The following is a 22,025-nucleotide window of genomic DNA, read 5'->3' on the forward strand; positions in this document are numbered from 1 at the left end:
TCCCAGTGGGTAGATTCATCTTACTGACCTAATGCAAGTGAACCCTGTTTGGAGATTAGAGTTCTGTTTTATATAGATTCTTATACAGTCCTCTTCACTGTAAAGACCTGAACTCTGGTTCCTGCAGGTTTCCCTACTCCAGATGTACATAAATGACACAACTGTGCTGAAAGATTGCTGTAAAATAAGCTTTCAAACATAAATGGATTCGCTGTCTCATGCATGCCAGTATTAGAGCATATTTTATAATTGCAATACTAATCCAATGGCTGGAACTTGAGGCAAGACCAATTCAGACTGGAAATAAGGCATACATTAACAGTGAGGGTAATTAAATTGTTCCAGTGGTTACCATAGGATGTGGTAGATTCTTAAAAATTGTCAGTGATGAAATCACAATTTGATGTTTTTTCCTAAAAGATCTGCTCTCAAATAATTCCTAAGGCAGTTCTGTGGCCTGTGTTATATAGGAGATCAGACTAGATTATCACAACGGTCCCTTCTGGCCTTGGAATCTGTGACTCTAGCTGGAGGTGTTTCTGTTGACCAAGATGTCCTGGGAAGAGAACAATCAACTCCTACATCCTAGTCCTCCTCCTTCAGTAAATATTGACCCAGAAGAAGGCTCCAAACAATGGCATAAAAAGCAAACAGAAAAGAAAAGCATGTTAGATGTGGATTTCAAAGTGAGGAAAATGGTTTCAGCCAGAAACTTGGGGGAGAAACTTTGAGTTAAGGGAAAGTATTTCTAAATATGTCTGCAATGAGGATGAGAAGTGCTTAACCACTTATTCAGAACTAAATAGAAATGGAAGTAAACCTGGTTGATGCTATTCTATGCAATGACCATTTGAAAGAAGTAATTACACACTGCAGTGTAAATGAAGTAAAATCCTCGAAACAGAAAACTAACAAGGAAGAGTGTTAAATTATGGCTTAAAAGGGTTGTATGATAAAAGTTGTTAAAACCAGACAAATTCTTTCTTTTTAAGATGTTATTTATTAGGGGTAGTTATACAAAATGCTTCCAGCATCCATTTTTCTGGAGCTCTTCAGTCTCTGGGTATGAATCAACTGTGAAAATTCCTCCTCTGAAATTATACCACTTTTGTCTTTGTAGGCTGTTCATAAAAATATGAATTTTGGCTATTCCAAGCAAACTCTCTTCCTAAAGCTTCATGTAATATGATGAACCTGCCTACAGGGGTCATGAGGTAGCATTTCCTGTCTTTGAGATACTTCTGCTCTGTAGAGGATGTAATATCTCGTAACCATTCACTGCTAGCTCACTATTGCATAACTAGACTAGAGAGATGGTCCAAACCAAAATCCAGATTCAAACAGCTTGAGCTTTGGGAAAGTCCAGATCCAAACTTTAAGTCTGTCTTACTGCTAGTGATGAAATGTAGTTGTTTGGCCTGTGCAAAGGGGTGGCAGTCCAGTTCCAACCTAGGTAATCACATCACATGTGGAAGCCTCATTAGCACTCAATGGAGGCCAATGATTTGTTAAAATGGTATTTAGTTTGTGGAGTAAAAATTGACTTCCATCTCCATGTCTCTCCATAGCAACCAGTAGATCCTTTTGTCTTACCCTCGTCATATGATGCAGCCTTCCCATCCCTCTGCACCTAACTGACTTCATGTCTGTCTTGAGATCCTCTTTCTTGTCTATGACCCTTTTTCTCCCTCCCCTCATAGTCCTTTCTCTCATGAAACTAAGCCAAATCCCCATTCTCTGTCCTTCTGTTTTCAGGCTGATCATTTGTTCGTCCCATAACCCAGCATATGGATCAATGCTCCCTGTAGCATATGAAGTATTACACCCTGCTGCATTTCTGATCATTTATCCTACAAACAATAGGTTCTTTTTATACTGTTGAGTATGAGACGTTTTATATGACCATTGTATTTTGCTCTGTAGTAAGGTAGTGTCAAAGCATTGCATTGATGAATGATGTCTTGAGTACCTATGCAACTTCATGTGTCCTGGAACAAGAGGAGATGGCATTGCCAGGAAAGGATTGGTGCGATAAGGGACGCTGAGGGACTACAGCTGGCAAAAGCAGGCTTTAGGTTGAATAGGCAAGAGAATAGATTCATTTCCATGCCTACAGAGGTGGTCTTACCAAGACTGGGTTGAGGCAAGTTAGCAGTGTACGGGCGGGGAAGCTCATATTACTGCTGTGCATGCTTCTACCTGGTCTGTGGATAAATAGAGGCCATCAGGCTCTAGGGAAATCAGTCTGGCACCATTAAATATTCAAATTTCTTTTTGTGGAAGAAAGAGCTCCCAGAAGGGTGAGATTGCCAGACCTAATAAACTAGTCACAGGTGTGCAGTGACTCAGAATGCAGCTTGGAATGCATGGAAGGGAATGAGTTTGAGCCACTCCAGTCTGTTGCAATTCAGCAGTGGAGGTTTCTGCGAGAGTGGTTTTGATCTTGGAGACAGCACCCATTACTGGTGGTGCTTGCCCTGGTCTTCACCTCTGACCATTTATCCACAGGGGTTATGTGGTGTGGGGGAGGCATTTAAAAACAAAATCTTCCGGGATGTTGGTTCTTCCAGGACCCCTGACTGCTTTCCCCACATTTTGAAATGGGTTGAATGAAGCTCATGGGACTTCATCCTGTTAACTGGAAAGTGGAGTGAAAGCATATTATTTTGGAAAAGGGCTGTTAACTGTTGTGATTTATTATCCCAGCTGGGATAATAAACAGCTGTGAGATCTCAAGGATAGACTGCTAGATGCCTTAGACGTCCCTAGCCCTAGAAGTCTTTAGGTCAGGTTGGGTTCAGAGCTCATCCTTGCTTAACTCCCTAAACCTGGTGACCTTCAGCTATTTTCTATTCCATCTCTCTTGTCTCTCACCAGTTCTTAACACCGCTGCAGCCAGGTCTGTTCTCCTTTCTCAGCTCTGCTCAGCAGGCCTTCTCGGCTTGAATCAGGAACTGCCCTTCTCTGGGACTTGTTACTAGCTGGCCTCTGAGCCCCCACCTTGCACAGAGTGCAGAGTTGCTGTTGCTTTCTTTCAACAGCAGGTTCTTGCAACATGAATGTGTTTTGTCACAGCTATAAGTCACCATGTTGCTGGTTTGCATTTCAAATGTCCTTCTTGACTAGGATGGAGACCTTCTAAATAACCAGTATAACCTTTGAATGAAGGGAATACAGGGGAGTCGCATCTTATGCGGGGGTTAGGTTCTGAAGTCAGCGCATAAGGTGAAAATAGCATATAATCAAACGCTCATTGAGTGGAATGGCGGGCGGAATCGCCCGCACTACAGGTACAGTATTTAAATTGTTTTCTCCTTTTTTTGTTTTGCCAAGCGTGTATAGTTAAAATTGCATAAGTTAAATGCGCCTAGGATGCGACTCCACTGTAGTGCATATGAAATAAGTGAAAAGTGGAAGGTTCTAAGATGTAAAGGATTAATGTTTGATTTAGGGCGTGGTAGAGTATTTACTGTGCAAAGAAAGCATGAGGCCTCAAGTGATTTCATCTCAAGTATGAACATTTGAGATTTGGCCTATTTCATGCATTCATTAAAAAAGATGGGAGGGGGAAGTGGGGGGGTTTCTGGCTGGAGAAGGAAAGGTTCTAGAATCATTCGCTAATGTTACTGTCCTACTTTGAGCCTAGTATTTTTCCTGATAAGAGGCAACATGTCTAATGTGAAGTACTCTCGGATCTCTTCAGTTGACATCTGTTAGCCTGTGGTGCTAATTCATAGTTCTGAAACAATTTTGTTTTACCCTGACAGTTTTGCAATACCCCACGAATTCTCCGTTTTGCTGCATCAGAACTTTGGCAAATCTTCAACTGTGAGGAAATGCTATTTGAGGCAGAGTCAGTTACTTGTAAAATAGTCACTTTACAAGGTGTGGCTTCATCTGTCCCATTCACACTCCTGCCTTGTAATCCCAGGTGGCTAGTGAGTCTGGTTAACCTTCTGGTTTACCATATGCGCCCCCCCCACACACACACTCTGTTGCTTGGAAAAAACAGATTGTAGATTCCATACTTGGCTACAATTTTTCAACCATCTTTCTCTTTATTTTAAAATAAATTGAGATTGGTATAACATCAGATGCATATGAAACTTGAACACAGGAATTGCCATACTGGGTCAGCCTGGAGTCCAGTGTCCTGTCTCTGAGGGAAGGTCTATACTTAAAACGCTGCATTGGCACAGCTGGAGCACTTAAATGAAGGCACTCCTACGCCAACAGGGGAGAGTTCTCCCATCAGCATAGTTAATCCACCTCCCCGAGAGGCAGTACTGTAACTGTCAATGGGAGAAGCTCGCCTGTCAACATAGCATGCTCCACACAGGCAGTTAGGTCGGTATAACTTTGTCGCTCATGGGGTGTGGATTTTTCACAATATAGGTAGACCAGTGTAGACCACACCTGAGTCTCGGTGTTCAGTGTGTTAGGTGAAGATGCAAGAATCCCAATAAAGGACAATTATGGACAGTTTTCCAGCTGGATGTCTTAGCCAGCCATGCAAATTGACCAAATAACTACCAAGGCTGTAAAGATAGGAGCTGGTTGTATAGCAACTTTCCCACCTGCTCTCAAAATGCTGAAAGTGAGATGATTTAGTTAGGTTTTTTTTAAGGTTTATTCCTGTAGCAGGCTGGACAGACACATTTATAGTCTACAGCAGTAGCTTATGTGATTAAACTTTAGAAATAAACAAGAATATCTGTCTGGAATTTTTTTTTCCTGGATAAACTAGTGAAAGATGCAAAACTAAAGTAATTTTGGTAGCAAAAATAATTCGAACTCTTGAAATTCAATGACTGATTCAACCTGAACTTATCTCACTGTTAGAAGTACTGCACTCTATGCCTCCTCTAGTCTGGACATCTATTCTGCATGATTAGGTGCTCTCCCTGAAATTGATAGCACGTGGGTACCATTGCACCCACCCAGAGCCCCACAGAAGTCAGTGACTCCATGTGGGTGCAGCAATCCACCTATGTACCAGCGCTCTGGAGAGTAGACTTTTGCTAATTCACACACACAACTGGGAGACACATTACCAAGTAAGCGAGCAAACAATTTTTAAAAAGGGGTATTGAATCACAAAATGGACTTCATTTATTTTATCACCGTTTTCTCTCTAGTCTAAGTTTCTGGTACATCATAGTATACTGGTAAACATTACCACAGTTTATTTTCTAGGATTTCACTAATTTTTAGGAGATCCTACAACCCTTGCCTTTTAATGTAATGCAGCAACTTTTTTTGCATTGGTTTTAATTGGGTTTTTTCCCCCATGAGTATCATTGACTCTGTAGAGGAGATATTAAAAAAGCGTTTAAAGGTATGTCCACACTGCAGTCCGAGGCTACCAATAGCAGCATGAGCTAGTCACGTCTCTAGCAGGCTTGTATTTGAGCAGCAGCTGGCACTGCTATGGCTTCACTTCTGTTGGAACCCGAACTAGCGAGAGATTTAAGCTAGCTGAGGTATGTCTACACATGCTGAAATCACACCTCTGATTGCACTGAAGACATATCCTAAATGAGTTAGGCGCAGAAGTCCCATTCACCTGCAGTGGGACTTCTGCTCCTAACTCACTTAAATGCTTTTTAAAATCCTGCCCCCTGGTTTTATCTTTATCATTCATAGGTATTCCTAGCCAAAATCTGATTGCTTTTTTGGGGGGGTGCTTAATCTGTTTGTAGGCAGATGGCTTGTTTTGTTTGTTTGTTGAGGGAGAGGAAGGGATGAGGAAGAGAAACTTGGCTCAGCACTGCAGTCTGCATGCAAAGGAAAAGTCCCACTGAAGCCAAAAAGTTTTGCCTGGGTATGGGATGCAAGATCACACCCTTTTGGTTACGTCCCTTGATTTAGTTTCTGCCTGCATTCAACTATGCTTTCTCAAGACAAGCAGAGGGATACCTGAATAAAGTGGATGTGTGCTAAAAATATCCCAAAGACAGTCTCTGCTAACCGTGCACAGCTACACTGGCAATGCAGTGTTGGTGGGAACAATCTCAGAAATGTGCTAGCCACGTATACTTACTGTTTCTGTCAATGCTTTGAGCCCAGACATGTCCAGAACAGTGGAACAGATAGGAGTTCAGAATCAGGACAATGCACATTTTTTAAATGATGTAACTAAGTCAACATTCCTGAAAGACTGAGGTCATAGCCTGTTTGCTTTTTTTTTTTCCTCCACACCCACAAGGATATATCCCCGTTTCCCCCATTTAAATAACTTAAATACAAGCAGGGCAAGAAAATTAAATGGGATTCTGGTTATGGATTTCCTGTCTTGTATAGCTGATCTGTGCATTTTTCAATTCTTGTCCAGTTTCTTCCCAAGATTATTCACTAACACTGCCTTACAGTAACTCTTCAGTGGGAGGAACTGAAATATCCTTGATCCAGTGATCTTTCAGCAGATGGCCATTAGCTTTTCTAGTTCATTTTATTCGTTGCATTACAACAGTGTCTACAGACTGCAGCTGAGATCAGGGGCCCGTTCTGCTAGGCTGTGTACAAAGTCCCAGCCACAGAGAGCTTACAATCTAAATAGCCAGGTCAATTATGTTGACTAATCAGATACAGCTGGGAAGGGGATAAGTCTTGCCTATAAAGTGTGTGTGGAGCTGGAGTTCACTACAGGAAGGGACAGTCTCCTGCAATAGACCCTGGAGGAAAAACTCCAGGTAGGAAGCCTTGAGAGATGTGGCTGGGTAGAACCCCCGCTGGAAGTTTTTTATTTTGTGAGTTTGATTGTTTGGACAACAAATGAAGCCTGGAGGTAAGAGCAGAAGACTAATCTGGGTGTGACTGATACCCTGTTTCCCCGAAAATAAGACAGTGTCTTATATTAATTTTTGCTCCCAAAGATGCGCTAGGTCTTATTTTCAGGGGATGTCTTATTTTTCAATGAAGAAGAATACGGTACACATCGGTGGATGCCTTATTATCGGGGAGGTCTTATTATCGGGGGGATGCCTTATATTACAACGAGAGGCAAAACTGTAAGTAGGCCTTATTTTCGGAGGATGTCTTATTTTCGGGGAAACAGGGTAATTCATCTGGTTGGTGAGGAAAGTTGCCAGCTTCCATGCCAATTGTGAGAGAGCACCAAAAAGTGGGGGAGAGACTGTGTTGGTATTGTCATTTTTATAGATGTAGGGAGTTGAAGCACAGAGGAGCGAAGTGACTTGGCCAAGTCATCACAGGAAGTTTGTGGCAGATGGAAATTAAAAACAGACCTTCTGAATCCCAGTCCAGTGTCTTCATATACAAGGCCACGCTTTCTTTAAATTATAAACCTATGCTGGCAGAAATGGAGATGGCTGACCAATGTCTGTTTCCCTGCTTAGTGTATCAACGTGGATACATGTTGGGCCAAATTCATTGACTGTGGTGTGCTTACATGGGAGAGAATTTGGCCCTTTGCGCCTTCTGTGTACAATGGGTTTAGGATGCTTACTTTTATCTCCATTCAGTTGAACTCTGCTGAATCTGTCACTTCTTAGCAATATTTTTCTATTTTTAAACTGACTGCTAGTTAATATTTGGATTTCAATTTTATTGAATCCTCCTCTGCTGCACACACCCTTCCCCTCCCCTCCCCCCCCCCCCCCCCCCCACAATAAAGCTAGAATGGGGCAGGGATAAGACTGAACAAAAAGGGAATCAGAGGGAAGAGGAGAGCAACATCTTAGTTTCCTTCTGCTAGGAGTTAATCAAAGATTTTTTTTTTTAAACAAAGTTAGACCAAAAGCTTTTCACTTTTTGTCTAAGGTTCCTCTGCTCCAAAACGTTACCTGGTCTTTAGCAGTCAGGTCAGCCAAGTGGCAGTGCCAAGCCTATATCCCTGGAGGCAGTCTGCTCTTCTTCCATCTAAGAAGGATGAGTTGTCTAGCTACAAGCACTTGAGAGAACTTTAAGTTCTTTAAGACTTAAATCCAAAGAAGTGTTTCATGGACTGTTACCAAAGTCCCCTGTCAGACAGTATTTTGTTGCCCTTTTCTGCAAACATTGATCAGATAATGTCATTTACCAGGTTTAGTTATATGTACCTAATCTCAGGCTAGTTACCAGTGGAAATGCACAATGCTTGACAATCTCAGCAGAGAACCCCCTACGATAGAGTGGGCATGGAGACTGAGCTCTGTCTCCAACCTGGCTCAGGGACAGGGTTGAGGAACACTGTTGGAGCAGTGCAAGGAAGCTGGCATTCTATGTCAGTCTGAGACTGAATATTTAGAATTACAAAATCTTACCACTGCTGTTGTTTCAAAGTACATCTTTCCTGTTTATGTGTTTCATTAAGGTAGCCACAGTGGACAGTATTTTTGTCAGCAGGCAATAATTTACAAGATGTACATTAGTAGTTGGGGAATAACGTGCTTGTTTGACATGTGTTCACCAAGAAGTGCTATTAACTTTTGTGGGAACAAGATGTGAAGAAGGAGTCCATGATGAAGGCAGTTGCGCAATAATGTTGCAGCATATCCTGGTATTAAACAATACTCCACGACTTGCCCAACAGCCTATATGGGGAAGCTTACTGCTAGAACGTTTAAACCTGAGGAAGTTTCACCTTCAGATCTGTATCTAAACTAATGTTAACACTTGTCTTTAATTCTGTAATTATGTATAGCAATCCTTTTAAGTGTAGCGGCACTTGATTAATCATAACCCCACCCAAAATGTGTTACTTTTGGGGGGAGGGGGAAGCAAATTTCAAAAGTGTTCGGCTTGCAAAGTTTCCTAATACAGGGTGATCGTTATGCTCCATTGTTAGTAAAGACAAAATCAAGTGTCTATGAAAACAATGTTAAACAATTCAGGAAATTAAAATCAAACTGTCATACAACTCAATGGAGCCTGTATTACAATGTGAGAGGGGAAAAATCAGGTTGGTGTCAATCTAGGGAGAGAAGAGATTTGAAGGTAAGTAAAACTATCTCTGTATGTAACATACACAGTAAAAACAGAGTGAAAACTTCACGGAGCAGCATCTTGTGGGATTTTTACTTGGCATTGTTTGCAATGCCCACCTGAAAGCTTGAAAATAAAATTTTTCATTGAGTTTGTAACATCCAGTTAGCAAATACATTTTGGCTTGTTTCTAATGTTACCTAAAATCAACAGTGTAGCACTTTGCATTTACCTCCTTGGAATTGACATGAGAGGTCTGTGACAGATGTGGCAATTTCTTGCCATATCTTTGCGAGATCTTATTGAATTAAGTTTAAATAGCTTTGGAGTCTGCTGGATTTTAAATGCAAAGTTAATGTATTGTGAGAATGTGTAAACTCTCTAGGAGGGAGATGTGCCCAGTGTAAATGCTGGAAAGTGTTAAGCTTCAGAAGACTATTTCAAACAATATGCCAGACAAGAAGGAACTCTTGGGACAAAGTTGTGAGTTTCCTAAGAAATACTGTGGGGAGATGAATGCAAAGTCCCACCTTCTGATTCTCTCCTTGAGGAGAGAATCAGTCTGACTGATATAGGGTCTCTGAAGATCAAAGACCCCAAGTGTATAAAGGAAAGGTTAACTTATGCATAAGTGTGCTTGTTCAGAGCTAAGGCAGTTATGAGTTTCCTTCAGTTTGAAGGACTGATCATCTACCAGAGTGCTTGTTTTAATGTGTTCTCTAATGCTTTCACCTTAAGAATAAATCTGTGGAGAAAGGGCTGTGTGGTAACTTGTAACTGTGGGCAATTAGGCTGTTTGCATTGTCCTCAGTGGCTGTAAAGTGCAGATGCAGGTCTGTGTAGGCAGTCTGACGTGTTAGAGAACATGGTGCAGGCTGCACAATTCCTTGCCTCTAAAAACCCTGATCAGGAGGAAGAGACACAGGTGTCTGCCCAAGACAGGTGAGGGCTGATGAGCCAGGAGCCTCAAGCAGGTGCCCTTGCTGGACCATGAGGGGGGGGACACAGGTGCAGTTTCCCAGAGCTGTGACAGTGTCTGTGTAGCCTTGGAAATAACTATAACTGTGAGCTTCTTTTGCAGCAGCAGTGTCCTGTGTCTGTGCAATGATGTGGTTTTAATCTTTCTGTGGCCAGTGGCTCTTAACTTTAATAAGATCATTAACATGCATAGAGTCCTTTGTACCAGGTTTCAGTAACTTTAAAGCAGGTCAGAGTTGAGGCTTAAACCAAACTATTAACTGAATTATTTTAATATAAAGGTTTGTGCTAAGGCACTGAGTGGAACTAGCTAGAGTATGAGAAGGGGAGGGGGTGTAAAGTTCTTCCATCATCTGTGGATTTACTTGAGTCCTGTCCTGTGCAACCCCTTCTGTTTCCATCCTGGACTTCTCTTGAGGAGTGACTGCTAACCATACTGTGGTATGATAGGTTGGTGATGTGTATACGTGCAAACAAATCTTTGAATGTTGCCACTGATTGCAGTGGTGCCATTTTTGGGGTGCCCAGTTTGCTACCCCAAGGGCCTGAATTTCATTAGATGAACTACATGCAGCTCCCAGAGTTCAGCTGGATTTGTGGTTGTTCATCACTTCTGAAGATCAAGCCTAGCGTGGTTCAGGTTGGTCCCCGTCAAAAAAATTGACATGAAATTGACACATCCAAAATCAGGTTCCACTTTGAGAAATTTTGGCTATCCCAGCTAAGATGAAAGTATCAAACTCGCTTTCCCTTTTATCCCCCAGCAGTTGAATTTAGGTCATTTTATGTGAACCACTAACCCACTACCCTAATGCGCCATGCACCAATGAGTCAATCCTTTTACTTCAGATACATTTTGCTGATAATATCCTGCCCAACTTGGGTGTAGTGGGGAAAGAGGATTATATTGTTTATATAAAGCAGTGTTTGTACCTTTCTCTAACAATGTAGAAGCTCTTTGATCAAAAGCCTGAATTATTAAAAAAAAATGTAGCTGATGTGCATTGTGAATTAGATCTATTTAACCATAAATTGTATTCAGCAACACTATGCATATCCAATTACTTTTCCCTATTACCACCCAGACCTAATTTTGCTTGCTTTAAAAATGATCATCTTCCCTCCGGCACATTGGTGTTTACGGGGAAAGCAGTGCCATTATGATTGAGATTAAGGTAACTTGCATTGCTGTAATCTGATTATTTTTGTTTGAAATTTATATTCCAGTCATACCCAGAGGCCCCACTGAAAGTTGTTTCAATATTTAGAATTTCAAGCCTGTGCATTCACCATTTCCCCTGTGTGTCCATGCCAGAGCTAGAATTTTCCTTCAATTTAATACAAAAAGGGTTATCCTGGCATGAAACTCTCTAATTTAAAAAAAAAAGGGGGGGGGGGAGCGGGGGACAAATCTCCCCATCACTAATCGAGACTGAATACTTCAAAAAGCCTGTGAACAGGGGATATATTGGCACCAACCTTCCTGGTGAATCTGCCAAAAATGAATGTTTTGCTACAGAAATAAGTTTGAAAAAACAAATGTCAACATGGCTTAATCATTGTGCATCTGTAACCCACTGATGAGTATGTATTATCATATCCCCAGAGGATATGAGAGGTTACAGTCCCCAGCTACAGCATTTGGACTCTTTGAGCTGCTGCAGCTTGCGTTATGCTTTTTGAATTAGGGACCTATGGAGCGATCTCCCCGTTTTATGGATGGGGAAACTGAGGCAAGGTTGCATAAGGCCAGTGAGAGTTGATATCAGAGCTGTGATTAAAATGTGGGAAGTCTACACTCCCAGCCCTGAGCTCAGTTAAATTTTAAACACTAGTTTATTGTTGCCATGGTGAAAATATGAAGCAGATGGAAACAGTTTGTCAAACTTTGAACCTAAAACTCTTTGGGGATTTTTGTTGCTGTTAGATCTCAAAATGTTGTTTTGATCTCTAGGTTGGAAGCAGAGGAACCATTCGAGATTACACAGGATTTAATGCTTCCAAGGATGCTGAAACTGTTCGGAAGGCAATCCGCGGAATTGGTAAATATGCATCTAAGTTTCACTCCTATATTGTTACAGAAAAGCAGATATGGTATTCTGTGTCGGGCTTAGCACAAAAATGCTGGAATTCTGTGTGCCATAAAAACGGCCATACTGGGTCAGACCAATGGTTCATCTAGCCCAGTATCCTGTCTTCTGACAGTGGCCAATGCCAGGTGCTTGAGCGGGAACAAACAGAACAGGTGATCATCAAGTGATAGATCCTCTGTCATCTACTCCCAGTTTCTGGCATTCAGAGGCTAGGGATGCCCAGATCGTGGGATTGCATCCCTGGCCATCTTGGCTAATAGTCATTGATGGACCTATCCTCCATGAACTTACCTAATTCTTTTTTGAACCCTGTTATACTGTTAGCCTTCACAATCTCCCCTGGCAATGAGTTCCACAGGTTGATTGAAATATTTCCTTCTGTTTGTTTTAAACATACTGAATATTAATTTCATTGGGTGAAGCTTAAATATTTCCTTATTCACTTTCTTCACAAGAGTCATGGTTTTATAGACGTCTATCATATCCCCTTAGTCGTCTTTTTCCAGACGAGATGTCCGTCTCTTTAATCTCTCTTCATACAGAAGTTCTATACCCTTAATCATTTTTGTTGCCCTTCTCTGTACCTTTTCCAATTCTAATACATCTCCTTTTTGAGATGGGGTGGCCAGATCTGCACACAGTATTCAAGGTGTAATGCCTCCATGCAATCAGTAACTATGATGATTGCGCAAGGTCACACTTTTGACAAAGGGGGGGTACTACAACCACCTGAAACCCCTAACACTAAGATAATATCTGCCTAAGTCTCATCTCCATTTGAAGGTATCTTTGCCGTTCTCATTTTCTGTTTTGCTTTCAGCAAGTGTTCATGATGGAGATAGCTTCAGAACAAATTGACAAATCAGCAAGGACAATTTAGTTACTAAAAATGCCTCCTTGCTGAAGTACAAAAGTGAATAATATGCTTCGTTTCCCAGTGAATTAAAACTAGTTTGAATAACTCGTTTTAGTTTCAGTGCATTAGGAGTTTTGTTGGGTTGTGTAAAACTGGGAGTTGAACAACCCTGAGTAAAATGATTTTCTTTCAGGGACGGATGAGAAAACACTGATCAACACCCTCACTGAAAGATCAAATGCTCAGCGGCAGCTGATTGCGAAGGAGTACAGGGCAGCTTCAGGAAAGGTACAGCTTGGGGGGGGGGGGGGATAACTGACAGTAAAAATATTATCCTGTAGCATCTTCATTATGCAAAACTAACCTGTCTATGCACAAACCCTAACCAATCTTGATTGAGACAGGATATGAGAAATTAATGCATCTAAGTAACTCCATTTGAATTTGTAGCCAGCTCTGGGAACAGAGAAGGAATGTTTTGATTAAGGAAAAAACTAACTCTACAAACTCTTTTCAGTGCACCATGAAGCATGCCCTAAACACGGGGAACCAAACCAATGCTACTGTTGCAGTGTGGACTAGGCACTGTAAATAAAGTAACTCCGAGCATGTATTTTTGGGAAGATGACAAATGAGAAGGCTCGGTGTTAAAAGGCCCCTTTTCCAGCATTTGCAGTTACCTTTTACTGGACTAACTAACAAATTAATTTGATTCCCTGCCTTCTCCACTTGAGAATCAGTATCTACATTTCTGTGACTTTTTTTTTTTTTCTTAAAAAGGACATTCAGTGGGCTGACCTTAATTTGGACTTAATTTTGAATGGGACCTACTCAAAGAGAATTAGCTTTAGAATTAGAATTAGCTTTCTAAATAATAGTAGTTTTTTTGGGAAGGAAACATCAAAAGCAACACAGCCATGAGCAAGATGCTTCTGAAAGTAAAGTGATTGAGGAGAAGCAGGGTGGAATTATTCCAGTAGTAATAACTAAACTCCCTAAACTGCCATTTCATCTGGAAATAATGTGATCTGTGCAAGCTAATCATCCTGGGTCTTCCCTGTTTGTTTAGGACCTGAAAGATGACTTGAAGAGTGATCTCTCTGGCAATCTGGAGCGTATTATGGTTGCACTTGTAACACCACCAGCTGTGTTCGATGCTAAACAGCTTAAGAAATCCATGAAAGTAAGTCTGCAAGAAAATTTTTTCATTCTTTTGATTAGAGCCAGTTTGAAACAAGATAAATATATTTTGTAAAAATGTTCAAAGGAAATGAAAATACTTTGTTTAAAATTTTCCATTACATTTTTTCCCCAAATGAAAAGATATTTAGTTTCAGTAGGGAGAGGAAACATACTAAAACTTTTTTTACTTTTGGGGAGGGGGAAATTATTGGGAGTGGGGAAGTCAGGGTTCCACACATCTGAAATGACCTTTTTTCAAAATATTTCAAAAAAGTTTAATTGGAAAACAATGACAAAAAGTGACCAGAACCAAATTTTCACTGAAATTTGTTTGGTCAAAATGGAATCTTGTTAAAACAAAGGTGAAATTGTTCATCTATCTCTACTCCTTAGTGTGTTATGCAAAATATCAGGGTGACTGGAAATTTTTTTCCATTTTTCAGATAGCATATTGGTGGGCTATGACACTTCTAGTGCTTTAGTTATAAGGTGGCAGGGGAAACCATGCCACAATTTATTAGCTATTCGTTGCCGGAAACTCTTTTCAAATCCTGACTTCGTTGTAAGTGGGAATCTGAGTTTGGTGTTCTGTCTAGTTCTATTTCAGGATCCTAAAACAACACTTAATTTGGCATGTCTGCTCTGTGCTCGAGCCCTGAGATTAGAATGTCAAATGTGTTGAAATGTAGGAGTGACCTGCATTCTCAGAAGCTGCGTGTGGATTCTGGCAGAACCTGGCCTCTCATCACTGGCTCATTCCCTTATCTGCAGATATGAGAAACTGTTAAAGCTAATGAGCCATCTCTTGATAGGCTCAAATAACTTTTCATTTCAGTAATTGAATCTTTTCACAAACATTATTTTCTTGCTAATGTGAATTGTCTGAATTTTGATATTTGAAATCACAGTATTTTGGGTATTACCTGGTTGGTTTTTATTTGCAATGTGTGATGTTTAGAATTCTTGCTTCAGGTCACTTGAAACTAATCCCCAAACAACCTCTATAAAAACTGCATTTTTTCCTTGTAATAAACTGTATGTGATTTTTTAGGGTAGTGGAACTAATGAAAAAGCACTGATAGAAATCCTAGCCTCCAGGAGCAGTAAGCAAATGAAAGAGGTATCCCAGGCATACTATACAGGTAATGCTTTCTCAAACATATGTATATTAATACTGTTACCTGATTGCATCCTATCCAGTGCTCGATAGTCGCTTTTCATAGATCATTTCAAGTAGGTTATTTTGAACTTGGAAAGTTGAGCTTTAGATACAAAAAGTATTTTGCAATAATTGCAGTTTTTACAAAAGATTGTGTACTATGCTGTTAGCAGACACATGCACTCCCATGAGGTGATTCTAGCATGTCGTACCACTCCACTACCTACAGGACAATTCCATATTTGGGAACAAATTTGCTTTTTAAGTACACACCTGTGCAGGCAGCTCCTATTGAAATTAGAGCCATGTGCAAGCATCTGAGGGCAAAATTTTAGTCTTGCAGCCAAATTCCAGTTTCAGATGCATGGCTTGGCCAGTAATGGATGTTTTCCCTTAAGGAATGTGGTGATGTGCTCCTTTATATCTTGCTTATTAGGTTCATTCCCTTAGAGTTGTGCAGTAATTACTTTAAAGTGCACAGTACAAACAGCAGCCAATAGGAATGACTTTAAGATTTGTCACTTTTTTTTTTTTTTTTTTTCATTATATAGCTCCACCTTCAGGGGCAAATGACTCAGCCATGCAAACTCCTTGCGAACAAACTTGGCACATGAGTCGTGGAGAATTATTTTAACAAGTGATGCACTTCTGAATCTTGTGTATTTACCAAACAGCATGTGTCTGTACATACCTAATATCAAGTTTAAGATGCTGTGGGGGAGGGTGCTGGTTTCTGAAAACTTTTTGGGTCAGATGCTCCACTGCGTTCTGGCCCTTTGCGCTGCTCTGATGGCACAAATGGGCCAGTAAAGCCACTGGCTCTACCCAGGGAAGATTACTCCAGTGGCTCCTATGCCACCCCCTCCTGCAGCATAAGAATATTGAGGGGGGCGTGGCCAGAGCACTCCTGTTACTCCAGTTTACCCTACTTGCTCCTATGGGATAGAGCCATCCGAAGTAACTTTGAGTATATCTCAGGCTGGTATTTGTCACACCAGGATTGGCATAGAACCAGCGTCCATAATCTGGGAGCTTCAAACAGCACCTTTGGGCTGCCGCTCCAGTTGTACCCAGTGGATACCAGAGAATCGGGTCCATTATTTTTAGTGATTTGGAAAAATGCACAGAACAGATTATGAAGCATTGCACTATGGCTGCATCTACATTATGAGCTAGGGGTGTGGTTACCATCTTGCATACAGGTAGCCAGGCTAGTTCAGTGAGCGCTAGTGTGAGCATAAATAGCGGTGTAGCTGCAGTAGCATGGGCAGCAGTAAGGCCAAGTATAAACCTGCCTGAACCTCCCAGGTATGTACTCAGGACAGGTAAGCCCAGTGCCACTGCAGCAGCACTACTACTTCTACTCCCACTATTTCTCATTGGCTAACGCGTTGTATGTGCACACAAATTGGGACTTCCCCCCCCCCCCCCCCCCCCCCCCCCCCCCCCCCCCCCAAGCTCATAGCATAGCCAGTGTGATTCCACAGAAGAGATGTTTCTTTGGCATGCCTGGCATCCAGTAACCTAATGTCTCATAGGTGTTAATTCTAGGATAGACTGAAGTTTCTAAGTAAATATTTTTCAATGTGTATTTGCCATACACGTTCTCGGAGCAATAATTCATTGTCATGCTATTTAAAAAATACTGTCCGTTTCAAGCCGCAACACACTGTCCAAAGGCGCTTGACAGCACTGCAGTAACTTTCTTGCACCTCTCATTTTAAAAGTTCAGGTACCAGAACATGTGGTTTCCGTCGCTGTGTGTATACATAGATACAGGAAAATCTGAGATTTTTATTGTTTTTTTTTTTAATGGTAACTGGCAACAGTTCTGCTCCTTTCCCAGGAGATTAATTGCTTAGCAGTATAGCAGGTGAGGTTGATTTGCACATTAGAAGAGCAAACTGTGGACGCATATGCTGGGAACAGATGCACCTAATGCTGGGTACAGCCTTGTTTGGATTCATAACTAGAAGATTTATAAAGTACCATATAAGGAGCAGTTTGAGTTACAGTAGGCAACACATTATAGAATCTTCTACAGGAAGCTTTGCAAACAAAAGGCAGGAGGTAAAACAAATGAAAAGCAAAAAAGTTCCCTTTAGTGAAAATGTGGTGGTGGTGGTGGTGGTTAGTCTGGCATGGAAAAGCCTGTGGAGACAGAAGTATGGCGTACGTGACTAGGGTACTAGAATGAGAGCTGGGGTCAATTCCTACCTCAGATGCACTCTTTCTTTGTGACCTTGGACAAGTTGCTTAATTTAGGTCCTGTCTAAGATGGAGATAAAATTTCCCTCCTCCCCAAGGTGTTGCAAGGATAAAATCCACAAATGTCTGAGAGTCTCTTGCATACTACAGTGATGAGGGTATATCAATGGCACCCTGGCTCTCTACAGAGCATGGGGCATGTGCCGATGAGTTCTTTGACTACTCAGTCCGATGCATGAGTAACAGTCCTGTCCACAGCGCGCACACCCACGCACTAGCAAGGCTCTGAATCCAAACAGCAGATTCTTTCCACCTCTGACACCAGTCTTCACAAATCTTGATCCAGTCTGCCTCAATCCCTCGCTCAATCGACAAGCTGAGTCCACCAACCAGAGTGGCATTCTGCACTGCCTTCCCAGATTCTAAAGCAGTGGTTCTCAAACCCTTTTTTGTACTGGTGACCCCTTTCATATAGCAAGCCTCTGAGTGTGACCCCCCCTTATAACTTAAAAACACCTTTTAATATATTTAACACCATTATAAATGCTGGAGGCAAAGCGGGGTTTGGGGTGGAGGCTGACAGCTCGTGACCCTCCCCCCCCCATGTAATAACCTCATAACTCCAGTTTGAGAACCCTGTTCTAAAGGATACTAAATCCATCTTTGGAAGCATCCTAATCTAGGCAGTGGTCTGCCTCTTTCTAGACCCTTCAAGCTTCCGAATACAGCACACTCTTCAGGATCCCATAATCCGGCATTCGCTTGACATGTCCAAGCCCCCTGCATCTCTTTTCTTACTAATCAACCATCCCATGAATGACATAGCAGCATGATTTAACACTTCCACATTTGTCACCCTGTCTTGCTTGTGTAAAATTCTTCCAAGTTGGCATCTGATATGAAAACGGTTTAGTCTTCTGATATTTTGGCATAAGTTGTTCATGTTTCTGAGCCACACAGAAGAGTGGATAAAACACATGTCTTCGGAATATGGATTTTCACTTGAGTTGACAACTTGCTGTTCCAGGCTGTCTTGCAAAAGACCCAAGTTTCTAGCTGCTCTGCCAATTGTACTAGTAAGCTCAGCATCAGGATCTACCTTGCTGGTTACAATAGAGCCAAGGTAGCAAAACTGGTCAACGACCTCTAGACAAATACCATCTAAGATCTCTGGAACTGGTTCTGAAGAGCCTTGGTGCATGAGAACAGTCTTTGTCACACTTATTGCTAGCCCACAGATTTTGCATGAATCAGTAACTTCTCACTTAGTCATCCCAGTTAATGTTGTTTCATTGTTACATTGCTGATCAATTAGAGAACGTGCAATGCTCCCTTATAACATTTGTTTGGCAGCCGCCTGCTTTGTCTGCTGCTTGCAGGAAAAGCAGCCTGTTGCAGCTAGCTGGTGGGGGCTTGTAACCAGAGTGGCCCAGCAGCCCCCCTATCAGCTCCTCTAAGTTCCCTGTGCAGCAGCCGCCCAGCAGGCTATCAATTGCCAGCAGTTCAGCTGTCCCTCCCCCCACTGCCATGTGCTGCTCCTGCCCTCTGCCTTGGAGGTGCAGAGGGGGGAAAGGGATGCTGATGTCTCCCTGCTCCTGTACCCCATCTCCATAGAGCAGGGGGGGGACAACTACAGGGCTCAGGACAGAGAGCTTGCTGGCAGCAGCTGCTGTCTCCACTTGCTGAACTACTTAAAAAGGCAGTGTACTTAGAGTGAGGTCAGCGTCCTTAAAGGGGCAATGCACATCTTTCTCTCTCTCTCTCTCTCTCTCTCTCTCTCTGCCATGCTGTCTCCCCTCCCTCCATTCATGCTGCCTTGTAAAGTGTGAGATTACATTAACAACAATGTGCTAACCCTTGAGGGCTCAGCCGAGTGCTAGTTCATCATTTAGCAGTAAGGCATCCCCTGGGAAATATCCCTCCCTCTTCCACCCTCTGACTCCACCTCAGCCAAACTTCACAATCATCATTGCTGTGTACAGTATTAAATTGTTTGAAAACTTATTGTGTGTGGCAAATAAAATTTCCCTGGAACCTTCCCCGCCCCCCCACTTACACTAATTCTTATGGGGAAATTGGATTTGCTTAACATCTTTTCACTTAAAGTAGCATTTTTCAGAAATGTAATCACAATATTGAGCGAGGAGTTACTGTAATATGTTGTAAAGCATCAACATTCTGAGCCACAAATGTTGCATCATCTGCCAACAGATATTAATATTTACTTCTCCTTCCTGCCTCAATATGTGTTCTGTGATAGGCATCTTCTTGAACATCTTAGCACCAGAGATGATGATTTGCTTAACAGTGCAAGGTTCAGAGCTAAGACAAAGCTGAAGGAGATCATCTTAAGGGACCTGTTTGCAGATGATGCAGCCCTTGCGGCTCAGTGTTGAGGGCATATAAGTACTTAAATAATTAGGGAATTATGAAGATTATTAATGGAGTAAAAATGTCAAATCTCCCCTTAGTTCTCAAACACTGCTCCCAGGTTGGCAAACGTATTGTTTTTAATTGTAACCTGTGGTGTGGTGGTGGTGGTGGATGATCACTTGTTACAGAGTATGATCCTCTTCCATGGGAGTTATGAGTCCTCAGGTGGCAAGGACAACTCTTGAACCACAAGTTCTATTACAATGAAGGCAGATGTTTTCAGGCTCAGCAGGAGGTGTTGACCATGACTGGAAGCCAGTCTCTCCTTCCTCCTGTGCTTCTTGTCCTTGTCGGCGAGCAAATTCAAAATGCAGGGGACCATCACGTAGGACTTCACTCCATTTTACCGATCCTGGGCAAGTGTCTCCCAAGTGTCAATGTCAATATTACTTTTTTAGATTGTCCTTCAGCAAGTTCTTATAATGCTTCTGTTGTCCACCCACGTTACGGTGCCGTTCTTTCAGCTGAGAGAACAGGACCTGTTTTGGGAGGCGATGGTCTGGCATGCCAACAACATGACCAGTCCAGCAGAATTGCTGAAGGATGATGGTTGCCTTTATACTGGTGGTCTTTGCCTCTTCCAGAACACTAATGTTGGTGCACCTGTCTTCCTATTTGATCTTCAGAATCTTACGAAGGCAACGCTGATGATACCTCTTGGACTTTCAAGTGGTGTCTCTAGGTTGTCCAAGTTTCAGACCCATACAAGAGTGTTGGAAGAATAATAGCTTGATAAACAAGAAGCTTGGTGTCTGTTCGAGTGTTGTGATCTTCAAGAAAAAGCTACACTGGCACAGCTCAGGCGATGTTGAATTTCTGCATCAATATCTGCCTTGGATGAAAAATTACTTCCAAGGTCGACATTCTCCAGTGCCACTCCATTGATTTTGATAGATGGGACATGCAATACCTTATTTGGAGAGGGCTGATAGAGCACTTCAGTCTTCTTGATATTAAGAGTGAAACCAAGACCTGCATAAGCACTGTCAAACACATTCAAGATAGTTGAAGGTCTTTCTGAGTGGGCCAAGATTGCGTTGTCATCAGCAGACTGAAGTTCCACAATAGATGTTGTGGAGATCTTACTCGTGGCTTTCAGCCTGCTAAGCCTGAACAGCTTTCCGTCCATTCTATAAACTACTTCAATGCCGGCTGTAAACTTCCCAGCAATTAGGTAAAGACTAACAGCAATAAAAAGCGCAAAAATGGTTGGAGCAATGATACAGCCCTGTTTGACTCCTGTTTGTACTTTGAAAGGTTCACTCTGGGAGCCAGTGCTGCTCAGAACAGTCACTTTCATGTTATGAAGCAATTTTAGAACACTGATGTATTTATCAGGACATCCAATCTTAGAAAGTACAATCCAGAGGGCACGGTGATTCACTGAATCAAAGGCTTTAGTTAAATCAATAGAAGCCATGTAGAGTGGTCGGTTTTGCTCCTGATGCTTTTCTTGCAGCTGCCGTGCTGTGAAGATCATATCCGCAGCTCCATAACTTGGTCAGAAACCACTGTGACTCCAGTAAAATTTCTTCTGATGGGGCAGAAGGCTGGTTGCAAGGATCCACGCCAGAACTTTGCCTGCAACGGCTCGGTGGGAGATACCACAATAATTTCCACAATCCACTTTATCCCCTTTCTTGAAGAGGGTGACAATAGGGCATCTCATTTTCCTGAGTGTTAAGGAGATCTTCAAAATGTTCTTTCCAGCAAGAATTGATGGCTTTGTTGTCCTTCAAAGTGTGGTTCCATCCTTGGAGCGCAGAGGATTCATGCCATGGCAAATTGGCCCATAAATAGCCTTGGTGGCACTAAAGAAACCACACGTATTGTGGATATTCACAAGATGTTGGAGTTCTTGCGCTTTCTCAGTTCACCATTTTGTTCTGGAGTTCTCTGGTTTTACGTTGCACTTCTTCCCTCGCCTTGGCGTGCAACGCTGTTGTTACTACAACAGTTGCAACACTTGAATTTATAAATGACTCTGTAAACCCAGAAATGGTAAATATTTTGTTTTGTTCTGTACCAAACTCAGGTTTGGGGGAAATGCTTTAAAACTCTTTAAGAAAAAGGACATGGTTGTAGCATTAACTCTGTTAGATGAGCAAGTAATAGTACAATAATGGAGCAGTTTCTTTTTACTTCTCAGAATTTTAATTTCTCTGTGGTATGTGCAGAACTCCTGTCATAG

General features: G+C 41.9%; 1 protein-coding gene across 2 annotated transcripts in view; it reads left to right on the plus strand.

The window, feature by feature from the left end:
- ANXA3 (annexin A3) overlaps nt 1-22,025 on the plus strand; it is a 37,567-nt gene that overhangs the window by 3,585 nt on the left and 11,957 nt on the right. For both annotated transcript variants that reach the window (XM_065597482.1, XM_005311454.4), the window contains exons 3-6: nt 11,858-11,945; nt 13,046-13,140; nt 13,922-14,035; nt 15,086-15,176. In XM_065597482.1, coding sequence (XP_065453554.1) covers nt 11,858-11,945; nt 13,046-13,140; nt 13,922-14,035; nt 15,086-15,176 — 388 coding nt within the window. The remainder of the gene's footprint in view (nt 1-11,857; nt 11,946-13,045; nt 13,141-13,921; nt 14,036-15,085; nt 15,177-22,025) is intronic.

Source organism: Chrysemys picta, chromosome 5 (assembly GCF_011386835.1).
Source record: "Chrysemys picta bellii isolate R12L10 chromosome 5, ASM1138683v2, whole genome shotgun sequence".
NCBI lineage: Eukaryota > Metazoa > Chordata > Testudines > Emydidae > Chrysemys > Chrysemys picta.